Source organism: Notothenia rossii, assembly GCF_949606895.1.
Source record: "Notothenia rossii genome assembly, chromosome: 11".
Classification (NCBI taxonomy): Eukaryota; Metazoa; Chordata; class Actinopteri; order Perciformes; family Nototheniidae; genus Notothenia; species Notothenia rossii.
The window spans coordinates 40,303,413-40,321,190 of NC_136910.1; the positions used below are offsets into that span (position 1 = coordinate 40,303,413).

A 17,778-nucleotide genomic window follows, 5' to 3' on the forward strand; every position below is an offset into this window, starting at 1 on the left:
TTCTGCATCAGTAACAAACTTTAATTTTTATGTACTGCAACAGGTGATTTCACAAAGTACAGTGTATCATAAGGGAAAGTATAAACAAATAAAGAAAAATAGATATAAACAACAGCTTTAGATTAACTGGGTATTTGTGTTGTTGAAAACAAAGTTTAAAATCTGTAAACAGGTCTGCAATAACTAATAATCGGGAAAAAAAACATTCAACATCTAAGTAGGCAGAACAGCACTTTTGATCCTTTTCTGATATTTAACTTTCCAGGATGCCACCCCTGACAATTTTTCTTGTTTTTATCCAAAAAGAAATCAGTAGAAAGAAGTCAAAACAAGCAAAAGGTGACGCCTAGAGGCCAGCGCCTGCCTATCACCTAAGACTCCAGATTTTTTTTTTTTTTGCCAAAGTGAAACGGAAACACAAGCCTCTATTAAGGAGTGATTGAAGTGCTAATAAGAGCAGGTATGCTAGAACATGGCATCTCTGTGTAGTTTAAGGGTTAGAACAGGGCTCTTTGACGGGACACGGAGAGGAGGTCAACAGCAGCGAGCGTCAGTGAGGGGCCTTCAGTCAACGGGCCGCTTTTCACTGTGTTTCTTTGTAAACTCCTCGGCATTCTTCATGAATTTAGCACGGTCTTTGCTGTACTCCTCTGCCAGGTCGGCCCTCAGCGGATGCTCCGGCTGGGGGCTGTTCACCAGACCCACGAGATTGAGAATCACTGGTGGAGAGAGGGAAACATAATATATACATAAGTTATACACAACAGTCTTTGAGTAGATAGCTCAAACTGCAGGGAGGAAACTCTTCTTGCATTTTGACACCATAATAGTCGGAATCATTTTGATTTCCGTCTTTCAGTGGTGGAGAAAGTATAACAATATGTGCTTAAAGTTACTTTCCCCCTGAATTCCTGGTTGATTTGGCGCCACCTGTGGTTACAAGCGGTAACAGCAGGTGTTTGTCACAATTTCTTGGTGGTATGCCAGGGGAATTTCTGGCTTTCATTTTCTGTTCAGTGGAAATCATTTCGATGTAATGTGTCTTTGTTTGCACGATAGAGGTTCCATCTGTTGTTTTCAGTATGTATGCTTTTTTTTAAACGACTCCTAAAATGTTTGGTAACAAGTGGGCTTCTTAATATAACATTTGGTAACATTTTTGACAAGCCCTGATAGTCCAAAAACAAGAACTATGTTAAAAGGGTTTTAAACATAACTGAGGCAAAATATATATTCAGGCAAGAAGTCAAAATCAAACAATCTTTCCGAGCAAAGAAAATACTTTTTTGTTCCAACATATCTCTGTATAGTAGCTCATCTCACATACGTGTTCTTATATGATCAGCTTACACATGATGAATGAGCTTCTTTGAGATGTGGTTATCCAATCATCATGCTCACCTTGATCAGTTTTGGTGGCTGGCTTCCAGTTCTCCACACTAATGATGGGCAGACAGACCTGACCCTTCTCATCAATGTTGGGGTGGTAGATTTTTGTCTTGAAAGTGACCTTAGGTGGCTTAAAGGGGTACTCCGCGGGAAAGATGAGCTCAATCCTAAATGCTCCTTTGTCATATGGAGCAGAATCCTTGAAGAAAACAAGAATTTGTAGATGGGGGGGAAGACAGAAAAAAGTTAATAAACATTAAAAGATAGAACAACTACTAGCTACAAAAGAGCAATACAAAAGATATCAAGTCAATACTTACAGGAACAAGGAGCCCTTGCCAGTTCAAAAGATTTGTTTCATCTACTTGAATATTGCGGAAATGCTTCGCTCCGACATTGCGCATTTCATCAAGCTCCTGAAACAAAACAATTTATTTTATATGGCATAAAATCATAGGATTACCAAGACCCCACTGACTCGTAATGATTATGCTCGTATACGTGCACCAGCGGCGAGTGTACAGTCTGATGCAATAATGTGTACTTTTGTAACCATACATTTTGAGTTATTGCTTATTATTATTATTGCATTCCAGATTTATTTCACAGCAAAACAATCTACATTGATGAATAAGCCCGGCTATCACTAAAAGTTAAGGGGAAAATATGTTTCAATATCTGGGTAAAGTTTCCCTTTAAGTACTTTCTGTAGTGTCACTTAAAACATAAACTGAACAGTCTCACCCGATTGCATTCCTGTTTATCAAACATCAAGGACTGGATGCCTCTAACTTCCTATAATTCAGTAGCAATAAAAACAGATAATTTGATCTTTGGTCAGGAACATCATGAGCTACAGACAGTCTTTCCTCCCTGCCAATTAAAAACCTATGGCAAAAAAACAGGGATTTTTCAATGAATAACCAAAGTATCTTTTTAAACTCTCTTAAAAGGTGGGGTAGGTAAGTTTGAGAAACCGGCTCGAGATACACTTTGTTATATTCCATGGAATGCTCTTAACATCCCGATAGCAATGAATATCTTAAGTGCTTTGACAAAACATTTATTTAAAAAAATGTCATCTGTGGAAGCCGTAGTACTGTAAAAAGCACGACCAATAATTTTAGCCGGCCCGGCTAAAATAACTGGATGGCCTACCTGCCTGTCAGCTTTCCATCTGTGCACAAACTTATCTCGTGCCCTCATTGGTCATGTGCGCGTTCATGTGTGTTGGAGGAGGGGCTCTGTAAGGAAGTTGCAGATTTTTTCCGGTTGTGTATTTTCAAATTCTAGCGCACTCGAGCTGGTTTCTCCAAAATTACCTACCCCACCTTTAAGTAATCCAGAAGCCAGATCATTAAAAGAATATGTTTGAAATATATGTTTGTTGTAACCTCAAGCATTCCAGCCACCCCAGTAAAATCTTCTGATCAAAACCTCTTTCACCAACCAGACGTGGTAAGGGTTATGATCTTTACCAATACAGCATCAGTTAATGTTTCCCTTTTTCATTATTACAATGTTTGTGAATTATTTTAAAATACATCTCTGCTCCTCTTCCTGTCAGGAGACACTTCCCTGTTATATACCTGTAATGTAAAGCTGGAATATCAGGGGATTTCAGAAAGTATTAACAAGACGTCTCCTTTGACACAGGTGGATATCCTGACAGTGTCATACACACAGCTAAATCAAAACCAAAACTGTTGGTATGCCATTATGAGAACAATCTACTTAAAATAGGCCTTATAACCTCCCAGACTTTCATTGTATTAAATGGCTGTGTGGTCACTATGGTTATCCATATCAAAATGATGTATCCCTTTGTTAACACGTCTCGAGATACATGTATTTAACAAAGAGATGATCAACTTGTATCATTAAAGCAACTAAAGCTGTAAAAAGAAACAAGTACCTCTGAAATGTAAAAGTATAAAGTAGCCCAACATTTTTTGTAAATAGTCACATAATACCTCATTTCATTTCAAACCTTTATTTAGACAGATTGGTCCCTTGAGTACCTCAAATGTATTCTGAATAACAATAGCTATGAATAAATGTACGTCGTTACATTCCACTATTGTTTTTTTTTTAAAAGAGAGATTCCAACGTTCATCAAGGTAAAATAAATGAAATCCGGCTTTATTTCACAATACAATCATTTTCTGAGAGATATTTTGCATAGAGGAGGCTTGACGTCAGGTCCCAACCCCAAAGTCTCCATGTTTTCTCTTCAGCCTTCAGACAGTGACAGCGCGTAAAAAAGAGCCGCCTCACTTCTCACCGTGAAGCTGTTTAATAAGCTCCCCCGATTCAATATTTATATAAAATATAGTGTACGTCCTCAAGCTTTACCTGACAAATGTCCCTGCTGTGTGCTGTGTCACGCCACAGCGGCGTCTCAAACTTACAACTAGTTACCTCTCAGTCACCGTGTGTCGGACGTCATTATCCTCTCATTTTTGTCGGACAGATAAACGCTAAAGTATTACGTTAAATTAACTTTCTTTTGGTCGACAGTGGTGTATGTATATTCATAAAGCCGAGACAAGTTATTTAAACCCTCGCTAGCAGTGTAAAATCAATAATTATAGATATTTTAGTTTACCTTCAGTAGTCTCCTATTCATTGTGGTACCGATGTTGTCTTCTTCTCCTTCTTCCTGTTTCTTTCCGTTCCTGATCGACTTCTTTACATCTGGGTTTAAGTTGGCGCACAGCCTGCGGGCCGGTGAGTTAGCGCCACCTACCGGCCTGGAGGGCAACGTGTTAGAATCAGATGAGGGCAAAGTTTCTTCTTTTACACAGATTTAAACAGAGACAGATAAAGTACTCAGATTATTTACTTAATTAAAAGTAGCAATACAGTGTAAAAATACTCAGACACAAGTAAAAGTCCTGCATTCAAAATGTTACTAAAGCAAAATAACAAAAGTATTATTATCAAGATAAAGGTCAACAAGTAAAAATACAAATTTTGCAGAATGGGCAATTTAAGCACCAGATATTTTGTATAATGGTATAATAATTATTAATTAATGAATGTGTTGTAATGTGCACTTGGTAAATGTGGGGTTTATTTGGATAACTTTCCTACTGGATACCTTTAATTTGTAGATCCTCGCCAATAAACCTAACCAATATTAACTTTTTTTCTCACAACGTTATGTATTTACAACAACAAAATAGCAACAATACCAAAACAATAAAAGCATCTACACAACCCAAAACAATTATTTTTTGTTTCAAATAAAATAAATGTTCTTAGAAAAATGTGTTGGGCGTCTGTCGATGAAGCAACCTTCTGTGGGTCATCTTGTTGCAGAGGACTGATATGATTCTCAGGTGCAGCAGACTGCTGTGGAGCCTCTTTGGACGTAGCACCCCCTTGTGGTAGGTTACGGGTCACTTCAGGTGAGAAGGGTTTTGTTTGGGGTGTCTGGTGGTTTTACCTCTTCAGACCTTATTCTGATGCACTGAGTTGAAATTGTTTTATTTCAGAAATGAAAGGTTATTGACTAGAATAAAAGTTTGTTCCTTTTTTTGTTCTTGCCACTTTTATTTGTTTGTCTTTGCTTTACTTTACTGTGAAAATGTAAGGTTTTTAGCTTGCTCTTTTTAATTCTGAATGCCAGGTACAAAAAATAACTGTCCTTAAATAATAATAATGTTATTTAAGCGTTACTTAATTGGCATAATACATACTTTTTTAAAGAAGAATTAAGTTATTTTGCTATGATGGTGGAGTTTAGAGTAGTTTATTATTTCACCTTAGTCGTTAATCCCTGTATGATAAACTGGTAAAATTAGTTAAAGGTTTCAAATGTTCATATAGTGAAAGTCCCGCATTTAGAATGTTACTCAAGTAAAAGTAAAAAAGTATTAGCATCCAAGTATTAGTATCAAAATAAGAAGTAATCATTATGCAGGTAAAGGTGCAAACCTGTCTCATGACTTTGTATACTGCAGGTTAGCTTGTTAATGTGACTCCAGGTGTAACTAGTCTTTAAATGGTTGTTTATAGTACACATCATTAACCCACATCTACAAAGTAACTTCAGGTATTAAATAAAGGTAGTGGAGTAAAAGAACACTATTTACCTCTGAATAGTAGTGGGGTAGAAGTACAAAGTAACACAAAATGTAACTCAAGTAAAGTACAAGTTCCCCAAAATTGTACTCAAATACAGTAGGCTACTGAGTAAATCTAGTAATTAATTACTGCCATGTCCATGTCCATAATATGATACATCTTAAATGTAAAGTAATTTCTTCAAATACTATATAATACGTGTGTAAATATGGATATAGCTGCCATAAAAAACAAAATTACTATCCCTTATCTACACTATCATCCCAAATAATTGCAGTTTTGCTTACAGGGAAATTACATGGCAGTCTTCCTACACTGTGCTGAGCAGATCCTGTGACCTCCCCCGACAGTCTGTTCAAGATGGCCGCTTGAGTGGAGAATTTACACATCTCCAATAAAACTAATCCAACAGCTAGCTTTCCACACAACTTTATTTGCTCTAACTGATAATGGGACGACGGTACGGGCGACTTGTGTTCCTATTTCAAAACGAAATGTGAGAATAATTGTTGAGGACGACGTCGGAGTTATGGAGTAAAAACAGTGCTGGTAAGGAATTCAGAAACAAAATCAGATTAACACACAGTAAGCTAGCTACTTTAGCCAGCTAACGCTTTCAATAATAATACTAACAGGCTAGCTTTGGCTAACGCAACACCTGCTTTAATAACGTTAATTCCAGGTGACAAACAACAGGCTGGTTAAGGATGCTTCACGTTAAAAAGTCATTAACAATTAGCTACAGGCAGCCCTATTATTAACACTCAAGCTAAGTGTGTGTTTGTTGTGGTGAACTGCTAGTTGCTAATGTTACCTGCTAACGTCAGTTGTTTTGTGAGCTAACTGTTGTGTTGTTCGGGTTAGTTAGCCTGTTTGCTAAACGGTTAGCAAAAGGTGTACAGAGTAGGCAACTGTTAACCTTCATGTTAGCTTTTTTTTTCTATATGGATTAAGTTGAGTGTGTACGTGATATTGAATGCTCTTTAAATGACAGGTAAACGTTGTATTAATGATATATAGCTGGACACCGGTTGCCATCACTGTTACCACGGTATATAATATGACCAAATCAGGGATGTCAGCAGTTATGCATCTGTACACATCTACCAGGTCTGAGTTAGAAGATGTATTAAGATGTAATACTATACCTTAATAGAAGCACTAATACCTCACTTAAATAAAGATACTTGTAAGAATGAAAGTGCAATAAGGATGAGAGTGATAACACTGTAATCTGTAATGACAATAATGCTGTCAGACAAATGTAGACTCGTAAATTATGCAGTATTTACCCCTGAGATTGCCAGCAACTTTAACATAAACACATATTACTGTCATCACTCTCATCGCTATTAAAGATGACTGTTGTTAATAATTGGTAACTCCAAATGTATGGAGGTGCATATTTTTTCTGTGATTGTTAACCTAAGATGTGTATTTGGCTGACTTCCTCATTCCCATCTATATTTAGCACCCATTGTTAACACTGTGACACAGCATACAAAGATAGTTGCTGAAGGATAAAGTAGTCAAAAATGTTGTTTGCGACACCAACCAACACAATTACACTTTTTGCAGACTTTAGTATTGTCTGTGTTGTGGAGTCAGTACAGCCAGTTCTCTCTTTAAAAAAAACAACGTTTAAGAATCTACATCTGTGGATTTCTATGGAAAAAAATACTTATTTTCTACTGCGCTGCCAAATATAGTCTTAGGGCTACATCTGTGTATAATATGGATTCAAAGGTTCTTTTTAAGGCACCTGCTTGTTATTTTTGGAAAAGAAGTGGACTCATTTTATTAAGGACCTGCTATTGTTGTTGTTTTTTTTAGTTGCTTTCAGTTTGAAGTTATTTTTAATCATTCTACAGATTTGCTTTTCTAAAATACGACCCATTTCCATTCACAGTGATATTTATTGAGTTCTGATATTAATGTTATAAAGGCGTTAAAGTCTATCCATGAGTGGAACTCACAGGTAGGAGAATTAGCTTTTTCCCTTTACCTCTAAGTGATCAGTATCAAGCAGACTCCATTGTTTATTATCAATAGTGCGATTCAGGCTGTACTTTGTGGGTGTGCCTTTATTATGGGTCTGTATTGTCAGAGACTTACAGTAAAGTGCCAAGGGTGTTGTTGTGTTTGCAGTTTTTGTTGTTATTGCATGCAGTTAGCTGCCTGACAGTGCATCAGGGAGTTAGCCCGCTGTGCCCCAAAGCACATTATCTACATTGGCCTACACATTTCTCTCTTCCTGTGAAAACTATCTTGCAGGTATCTTCCCTCAGAACAACCATTACATCAAACATACGCATTTATCCTCTTACCTGTAAGGCTATTCATACATCTAGATTGTTTTGCACTACAATTAAGAGTTTTATTGTAAGTTTTATTTCACTGAAGTTGAGATTAGGGCAATTGAAAGTATTGTATCACGTTGTTTTCCTCTCATTAGGCGACAAAAACACACATGTGGCTGGCCATCGGAAACTAAACAATATGACTGTGCTGTGCGACATGGAGAGAGAAAATCACCCTCAGGTGGTAGTGATCAAGCCTCAACCTTTTAAAAAAGGGAATCAATAGAAGTTGTTTTCACTGCATACAATGAGAAAAGTGGAAAGATAATACACTTTAATAATCAGAGTATAAATAATGTTTAACCCAGAGGAAGTGAATCAGTTGGGGTTGGAAGTAATCTCTATTACTCACATGTTGACTGATCACATGATGTGACATAACATGTTTGCTGTGCAACTGGTCTGTGTGAGGATAATGGCAACAGTTCCTTTTTAATTCAGGTTATATAACATACTTATAGCTAAGATGGTGTTATTTCAATGGTTTTAATTTGGTCAGCTTTTCAATTTAGAATTACAAAATTATACTCTTGCTTTGAAGGAGAAGTTTTTCACTACCACCAAATAAACAATAAATAGGATTAAAAACAAAGTGTTTTGCTTTTTCCCAGTATTGCAACAAGTCTTCTTTATCCCTTCAGGAATTGGAGGGGGTTGAAGGCCCTTTGATTTAGCCCAGCATGGACAGCTTCTTCAAGGCGGCTGTATGTGATCTAGACAAACTGCTTGATGACTTTGAGCTCAACACTGGTAAGATTCAAAGTAGGCTTTACATTTCATATTTAGAAATTATGATTAAACTGTTTACTGATTTCTCCATTCATAATGTCATTCTGTTGAATGCCAAACCAAGAGGGATAAAGCCCAAGTTGACATGAATTATTTTGTCCCATCAGTTAAAAAAAAAATTGAATACATAATAATACAGAACATAGAAAAGCATACATTTCACCTTCTTAAAAAAATGTTTACGAGAGGAAATAGTCAATAAATAATGCTGGAGTAAATATGTAACATGTATTGCATGACGTTGCTTTATATAAATCAGGTAGATGGATTTTAGAAATTCATCTCTGATGATATGAAAAAAATGGTGTGTATTTATAATCTAAATAAATGTGTATTTATCTGAGTTTAACATGATTTGTTGTTTTTTGTATTACAGAGGAACATGAATGCAAGTCTGTTTTCCTGAAGCCTTCTGTGTACCCCTTCTCCTCACTGGGCTCTCAGTGTTTATCCTCCGAGGCGTCCACTGTCCCTCCAAACCTCCCCGACCTTAACTCTCTTCATTATGGTTCTGCCACCAGCTGTCCTGACCGCCCCAGCAGTCAGGACCGCAGTGCAGATGACAGGGAGGTAAAAGGTCAGCCTCTCACAGGGGTGGACCTCCTTTCCTCTGTGGATTGCAGGCCGGCTAAAAGCTCCGCACCTCCCTGCCCGGACAGAGCTCTGAAGCCAGTGTGTGACCTTGTGAACGACACAAGCTCAGCCATCCCGGTCAGGGCCAACAGCCACGATGCTTTCAGTGAGCTGGACATGGTGGAAAAGCAAATGGAGGAAGAGGAGACGCTGCTTGTAGACTTTGAAAGCCCTGTTGTGAATGTACATAAAGAGGATCAAGGACATTCAAGCCTAAGTGCAGAGTGTTCAGACACATCGGAAGCAAAACAAGCCTCTGGAGGGATGGAAGAGCTGGGTTTGGATTCCCAGGAGCAGCAGAGTGGTGGATACTCAGCCTCGCTCCGCCTGCTGGATGTCATTCTTCCTGCTGCAGTCGAGAGGAGCAGTGAGTCCACGGAGGATTCTCCGAGGCCCACTGAGTCAGCAGAGAAAGAGGAGAGGCATTGTGAGGAGGAGCCGTGCACAAACCAAACCGTGGATAACTCCTTAGACCATTGTGAACCGGAGCCCACTCTGCCTGGTGATTGCATTCAAGAACCAACAACAACCTCAGTCAATGAAGAGGAAGCCTCGCAAGAAGACTTGGGTGAAAACGAGTCCTCTGTCGATGTCAATTCAGAAGAAATTGAACCGGGGAGCTTATCATGCCTGCCGTTAGCTGTGTCCATGTGTGGAGCTCTCGTGAACATCAACACTGAAGAAGATGAGTCGGGGGAAGCTGCAGAGCTGTGTGAGGAGGCAGCGATCACCTCTGAAAGCACCGAGGCAGACTCCCTGTCAGCCTTGGAGGCCAGAGAGAACAGGTCACGTTTAGAAGAAGCTGTTAACTTGCCTGTGTTCGTGCAGGTTTCAGAGGGCCGGGTGTCGCCAGAGGGGCAGCATCTCGCTCCTGAACCTGCTCCTCCTGCTGTCCCCTCCGCAGACATCGCCTCCTACGATCTCCCAGAACCCAGCCCAGTGGATCCTCCCGAGTTTGGCTTTGAATACCTGCCTGAGAGCGACCAGGCCGAGCTGCTTGTTACAGACGAGGAGTTGGATGCTTTCCTGCAGGCGCACGCTGAAGCAGAGCAGGGTGGCGGCGTCTCTTACTGCAGCAGCTCTGGAGATTACTCTCAACCTGAGAGTCTCTCAGGGTTAAAAGGAGATCTGGAGGGCAGGCTGGTGGGAGAGGAGCTGAGGAGCTGTGGTCCAGGGAGACGGGATGATTTAGAGGGTCTGGCTTCTCCAGAGAGCGACAGAACAATGTATGTGTCTGCAGAGGAACGTTTGAACCCCAGTGCTCCATCACAGGACTCAAACAGACCTTGCCAAGAAGAGTCAGAACTCTCCTCCGGATTAAGCCTTTCTTTGACCAGCAACACTTTCCAGTCCCAGCACAGCAGTAGCCCCGATCAGCAGCCCTCCTATGGAGGTGCGAGACCTAAACAGCTACACTGCCAAACTGCTAGATCTCCACCAGCAGGGGAAGAAGGAGAGGAGCATTCTCAGACACTCACTGGTTCTACAACAGATCCGAGTGCAGCGGAGGATGAAGACAGCTCACCAACCAGTCTTACAGAGGAGCATTGCAACATCAGGGATCTGAGCCCTATGTGTGCCTCCCAGGAGCATCAGGAGTACAGTATGGGCTATGAGGAACTCTCAGAGCCCCCTCCGTACCCCGGGGAGTCGCCCACTGAAGGTGCCAGGGCGGTGAACTGGAAGAGAGAGGGGGGGGAGGAGCTGGGCAGCAGACAGCCGGCCTGGGTGCCAGACTCTGAAGCTCCCAACTGTATGAACTGCTACCAGAGGTTCACCTTCACCAAGAGGCGGCATCACTGTCGAGCCTGTGGGAAGGTATGTTGCTCAGCTTGAAAAATATAATAATATCATGTAGTATATGAATGTATATAAATAATATATGTATAATTATCTTATATTCATATACTTTCACTTTATTTTCTTCAATTTGTTTACAGAAGGTTTCACACTTCTAGCCAGCTTTTAATACTATAATAACCTTACATAACCATTTTCCCTTAAATATACAAATAATCATTTTGTAATATGTAAAAAGTGAACATATTTTAAAACAAAAAAAGAAATTAAAGCTTAAAGTGACATGTGCTATTTTCTCTGATATACTGCCCAATATCCCAAACATATTCAAGTTATTATCAAAGAATATATTTCTCCAGCATTTGGCTTTAAAGAGCCTCTGACAAGAGTTTCCCCCATCATCTAAATCCATCAATTTGAGTAAATATTGTCCCCTTGAAAACCGTTACTGAACTGATTTTGGATATTTGTACTTTGATAACCATTAATCTGCCCTTCAATGTTGACCATTTCCTGGATCTTCTCGGGGATTCTTCAAGTCCCGCCAAATTATGTGTGACGTCAATGCGGGCACAGCGCTCCAGCTGCACCGTTCAGGATCCCAGCATCTGCATGTAAACGCACGATGGCGCGCACAGCAGCAAGCTCAGACAGCGATGACAGTTTCATTTTGAACGTGTCTGAGAGCTCATATGAGGCTGAAGGATCGGTTTATTTTGTATCTGTTAGAAGTTTAGGAATTAGGTGCGTCAATATGGGCGATCATACGGTCATGTAGCCAGTGGTGGACTGGGACTAAAAATCATCCCGGGACTCTCGACCGGCCCACTTCGGTACTGCTAGTAAATTGTCAACGGGGGGAGTGGGGGATGTGCTAGTGACTTATCCGACCGGCCCACTTTGGTACCGGCCCATCGGGATTCGTCCCGATGGCCAGTCCGCCACTGCACCCAGCCCAGCCCACGTAAACTGTCAACGGGGGGAGCCTCGCTGCGGGGAAACGGTGGACCTAGTGTCCCAATCGGAGTGGGAATAATAATAATAATAATAATAATAATAATAATCCGTGCATTTCATCCATTAATTAAACGGGAGGAAATTCAGCAGCTCTCACTACCAATTTTTAATCCTAATTTAATCATCATCTTCACCACGATCATTTATGTTTATGTTCGCCGAATTGACATGAAAGCACTGACAAATATGAATATACTATAGTCAACTTCATTAAAACGTTATTAACGTGCCTAAACTCAGTAATTCACCATTTCTACGCATGACAACACACTTTGTCCTTGTTTGGCTCTCTCGCCGCACAGTGAAGCGTTCCCGCATTGACATCACTTCCGGCTTCCCCCAAAACTTCAAAATGAGTCGAAGGAATTTCCCCGCGATGTTCAAAATTATTGATATTTATCGGAACGGTATCGCACCTTCTTTTTTAAACTGACGGTTCGATATGACTAGTAGCCCAATATTTCATTGCACAACAGTTGTTGGGAGGTTGTCACAGGCTCTTTAAAGACTCCTGAAGCAATTTAGTAATTACCAGAATTGTCGCTTTTTTTTCATCAACTAATTCATTAACTGACATAACCCTCAGGCCATCACACTTCCTAGAGCCAACGGGGACCTTATCAGAAGTTGTCAGCAAGAGCCCAAATCCACAGAATATTAAATATATTATAAAGGATCATGTGAGAGGAGTTGAAAGGTTCAGCTCTCTTAAAGTGCTCTGCAGCCTTTTTTGTTGTTCCAGGTTTCATTTCATCCTGGGTAATGGTTTGGGTTAAGAGCCTTCATGTTGTCTATAAATCATTTATCACATATTTCATATATGTCTAGTAATCCTTTACCTTTCTGTTTGTTTTACTTTTGTTGCTTCAGATTCTAGATGCATTTTCAGCACTGATATGAAACAGTAAAAAGTCAAAGTAATAATGTAACGTGCGTGTCCTGATATAATTCAATAAAAGGGATTACGAACCGAGACCAAAAATAGCACAGTGGATTCACGGACGCAGAGAGCATGAGTCAGCATTTCTGTTTTTAGCGCCTCTACTGAGCCGAGTATCCTAAAGATGGAGCTAAGTCCTTCAAAGGCCGGTCATTACATGGAGTTAAAGGGGTCTGTTTGTTGTTGTTCACATCATGAGTGCTGCAGCTCCAGGAACTAGAGAGCCACATGTGTGGGTTGTTGGAGGGTTTTTTTTTATCTGCAAGGTGCTTTATAGTATATCACTTTAATCCCATTCCTCCTTTGTGACAGGTTTACTGTGCGGTGTGCTGCAACAGGAAGTGTAAGCTGAAGTACCTGGAGAAGGAGGCGCGTGTGTGTGTCGTCTGCTTTGATACCATACACAGAGGTAAGGCCCTGGTTCTGTCTGATCAGAGACTCACTTCCACATTGTTTTCCACTGACGTGAACAAAGTTCCTTATCCCAGTGTGCAAATATGGCAGAATGTTAGCAGAAATGCAGAGTCATTCATGAGCTGGCTTAGAAGGCAGTCGTTGTGAGTTGTTGTCCTCTGGAACAGGAAGAAGCTGTGATTTACGTGTGTGCATCTCCTGTAGGAAGACGTCCTATAGCCGTAAAAGACTGGTTTTTGTAAGGATTGTTTTGTAATATAGTGATCTAAATTGTCGTCTTTTTAACTTTTTAAGCTACTTATATTAGGAAGATCAGGTAGAAATAGTTTGCAATAACAACTTCATCAGGTGATGTACATGTTTACAGCATGATTTTCAGCCTACAAGTGACCAGAGAAATCAGCTTAATATTCAGATCAGCTATCTTACTGCATCTGTATGGAGTCAGGGCAGGGGGGATAGATTTGAGTATCTCCCCCCCCCCCCCCTCAGAGGATCAGACTAACCCCAGGAGTTATTTTTAAATACCTCACAAGTTGACATTAATACGTAATAACATCACAGTAACATTTCATTATGCAGCAGATGAATATTTAACCCACAGAACACACAGGGGCTTCCTTTCACTTTTGTCTGCACATCCATTAAAAATGCAAACATTTATATCTAGAATCATGTATTTGGTTGTAAGTAAACAATATGTCTGTGTCTCAATGCACACATTGAAGAAAATAATTAAAAAACAGATTGTTTTGATGATAAAAGGCAGAGAGGCTTTTTATAGTTAAAGACTGCAGCATGGACAGAGGGAGGGGGGAGGAGAGGGGGAGACGGGGAGGGGAAGATGGATGGAGAGGACAGGAGGAGGAGAGTTATAGCAGGACACTGGCATTTGTCCTTGATTGTGTGAGCTACAGGACCCGCCTAACGCAGCGGACATGTGATGCTAACACATGGCGTCTAAATTAAGAAGAAAGAGGTGATCCACTTCTGTGGCTGGTGGATGCTCGGGGGTGTGACGTGATCCCTCTCTCCTCTCCGTCACCCCCCCCCTCTCTCGTTTTTTCCTCCTTTTGCTGCTCTCCATCTCTCATAACAGTGTGGGGAGCTTGCATGTGAGGCATACTGCACTCACAGCAGCCTCCAGCTAAAAGGCTAATACGGCTAACAACAGACAGAATAAAGAGAGCAGCGGCTTCAGGACAGCTGTGATGGGAGAGTCTGAAGTCACACTGAGGAATAGGCTTGCAGTGATTTGGACTGGTTGAGTTTTAGCAGAGGGGAGGATGAGGATGAGGTAAGATGCATATGACTTCTTAAAAAAGTCGATTATTGTTTACTGCTTCTGTGTTTTGTCGGTGAGTTTATAATCCGTGCCGAGGGATTTATGTTTATTTTGCTGCTTAACTTAAAATGGGGTTTGCAAATGTTTTTTTACTTACTTGAAGTCATTTAAAGGAAATCCTTGATGACTTTTTTGTGCGTTGTCATCCTTTCCTTGCAAAACAAAATGAAACAACTCATCTGCCGTGTGACTGACAGCAGAGTTTGTTTTCCAGGGTCTGAATGAATGTAATGTATTTGCTGTGTGCTTCCTGTGCTTTTATAAGGCACAATGTAGTGGTTGTCAGTACACAACGGATTGATAAAGATCTATGATGCTTAATCAATATAATGTAGACGAGTGCTACATCAGCATTTTTTGAAAGGCTGCATCCAGAAGGCATTCAGAAAGCCTCGCAGTCACTGCATGCTTTCCTGGGAGCAACAACTCATGTCTGTCCTGTTTTCAATAACCTTCATTCACTCTGCACTACATACTGCACTGTAGGGGGAAGAAAAACTGTCCTTTGATGTTAAACATGTCTGATTCTTCCAGGAAAACAGTAAAAGCAGACATAAACTATATTTTCGAATCTCTTTTTAAAAAAAAAGAAAAAAAAAGGAAAACTGGAATGTGCTGCAGTATTGCACTGTGTTAGACATAAGCTGTTCCCAAGAGCAAATTACTCATTACAGTAATCACAAATCACCGTCACTGCCTTATGGTCATTGCAACATGGCTTTTACTCTGCAGGCTGCTTTTCCAAGGTTTTCTGTACAGCTGCATGTCCTCTGAGTCCGTCCAGTCATACTCATGCTCCAATTTAGCTTCTTATCTATCACACTTTGATATCTGATCACACACAGGATCATTTATAAGTTGCTTCAGGCACACCTTCATTTATCAGAGTTGCTTTTACAAAGATCCTCCAATATCAAATACATATTTTCATCTGGGTGAAGCACTTTAATAATAAAGGTATTATCCCCCAAATACTTGCGGTAAATGATATCATTTTAAGACCATGTTATGCCAATGACATAATAGCATATTAAGCATTTTTGAGCGTTAGGAAAAGCGCTATAAAAATTCAAATCATTATTATTAATGCACCCTTTTTAAAGAGCAATTGTAATGATAATTATAACTTAAAAAAGTATTGTATTATTGTGATAATTAGACTTAAATAAAATAAAACTAAAGAACCACAAAAAGTTTTTATCAATAAATTAGCTATAGGTTAGATATAAGTAACAACAACAACAACAACCACAACCCTCCTCTTCAATTCAGCTGAAAACCAGAATAATACGACAGCAGCTGGAGACAATAAGTCAAAAGCGTAAAAATGACCACGGTCATGTCCATAAATTGTACAATAAGTCGATAAAGTAATTATAGTGACAGGCCTATCCTTGTGTCAGCGTTGATTTATAGTATTAAACTGGAAAACACAACCTTACCTGCTATTCCCTGCTACTGCACCCGCATACTGTGACATATCATGAGCTACTTTTGGTGTCTAAAGACCCTTTGAACCTTGACACCACACAAATAGTAAAAAGAAGAGAAGAGACTTGAGGACTGAACTGAATTCAATAAAGGAATACAAAAAGTGTATGATCTGGTCCTGTAGCTGACATAAATGTTGCTGGTCCAAATGAACCGACCTCAAGCACTTCTGCTACGGTACTTGTATGCTGCATTAAGCTAAACTAGGTAGAAGGTAGAGATTAAACTTCTTAATATCATAATAGATACACATGTTTTATTTGTGTGTTTATTTGATATGTTTACTTTTTTATTTGCAGATTATTGGTTATTTATAGCATATTTTTGCACTCTTTCCTATTTTGTACTGCAGCTGCTGCACAACAGTTTCCCTCGGGTTCACCAAAGTCTGTATGGTTCATCCTGAGGGGACCAAGAATGTCTGTAAACAATCGTGACAATCCATCCAATAACCGTTTCAGAGTTGACAGGAGATCAAAATGAGTGAATTACCTTGTCATTTGTGCTCAAATGAACCCGCGGTGATGACGTCTTTCCCCTTGTAGCCCAGGCGCTGGAGCGGATGATGAGTCCTGCTGGTCCCAGTCCGAACCCCAACGTCCCATCTGAGTACTGCAGCACCATCCCCCCTCTGCAGCAGGCTCGAGCCGCCGGCACTCTGAACTCCCCTCCACCGACCGTCATGGTGCCTGTGTCCGTTCTCAAAAACCCAAACAACGACAGTACGCTCACTCTTAACTACTGTGCACTCTCTGTGTTTAACTGTGGGTGATGTTTTCCTGAGCTCTACCCATTTTAAAGACGTGTGTTTCCTGTGTGTTACCAGGTTGTCCTCGTGAACAGAAGCGTGTGTGGTTCGCTGATGGCATCTTGCCCAACGGAGAGGTGGCAGACACCACAAAGCTGTCGGTGACGAGCCGCAGGAGCTCGCAGGAGTTCAGTCCGTCCTCTCCGGACCAAACTACGGTAAGATACATCATCGCTGTCTAGCTACAGGGAAACACTCAATCCTTCATTTATATGACTGTTTTATGATTCATGATTTTTTGTTTTCAGCAAATTTTCACACTTTTTTTAAGAAATACGACTGCTGAGGTTTCTACAAATAGATTATACATATTTAATGGAATGGTTCACAACAAAATCGAAAATACAATTTCTTCCTTCATATCTGTTGGGCTGTAGTTTCTTGGGTATTTTTGCTGTAGAGATGTATGCCTTGTCTTGAATGTAATGAACTAGATGGTCCCCGGCTTGTATTGCTAAAAGAAAAGTTCCAAAAACTTGTATTTGAAAAACCCAACAGCCATGTCTCTTTCCAGAAAACATGACCTGGTTTCTCAAGATAATCCTCAGACCTCGTTGTGAGCAGTTTTTAACGAGGGAACTACTTTCTTTCTACCATGTAACTGCACAGAAGAATACATCTACTCATGGACGAGAGTGTGGTGCTTACTCATTGGGGGTTGTGTATCAGTAGAATGTAGTTTCTACATGAAACTGCTCAA

At 40.2% G+C, this 17,778-nt stretch overlaps 2 protein-coding genes across 3 annotated transcripts in view; one reads left to right on the forward strand and one right to left on the reverse strand.

The window, feature by feature from the left end:
* LOC307025816 (ubiquitin-conjugating enzyme E2 L3-like) lies at positions 1 to 16,785 on the reverse strand. 2 transcript variants are annotated; one of them, XM_079660712.1, is made up of 5 exons: positions 16,763 to 16,785; positions 3,998 to 4,142; positions 1,710 to 1,805; positions 1,402 to 1,588; positions 1 to 719 (listed from the first exon to the last, which is right to left on the reverse strand). In XM_079660712.1, exons 1-5 carry the CDS (start codon positions 16,768 to 16,770, stop codon positions 565 to 567), a joined length of 591 nt encoding a protein of 196 aa, XP_079516838.1. In that variant the 5' UTR covers positions 16,771 to 16,785; the 3' UTR covers positions 1 to 564. The 2 variants fall into 2 exon arrangements, with proteins under 2 accessions (XP_079516838.1, XP_079516837.1); XM_079660711.1 differs by lacking the exon at positions 16,763 to 16,785 and adding an exon at positions 4,690 to 4,718.
* The window catches only part of zfyve16 (zinc finger, FYVE domain containing 16), a 25,569-nt gene continuing 13,593 nt past the window's right edge, over positions 5,803 to 17,778 (forward strand). Inside the window, 6 exon segments of the mRNA XM_079660714.1 lie at positions 5,803 to 6,030; positions 8,483 to 8,591; positions 9,007 to 11,081; positions 13,333 to 13,429; positions 16,816 to 16,992; positions 17,097 to 17,236. Of these exon segments, the coding sequence (XP_079516840.1) occupies positions 8,522 to 8,591; positions 9,007 to 11,081; positions 13,333 to 13,429; positions 16,816 to 16,992; positions 17,097 to 17,236 (2,559 nt within the window). The 5' untranslated portion in view covers positions 5,803 to 6,030; positions 8,483 to 8,521.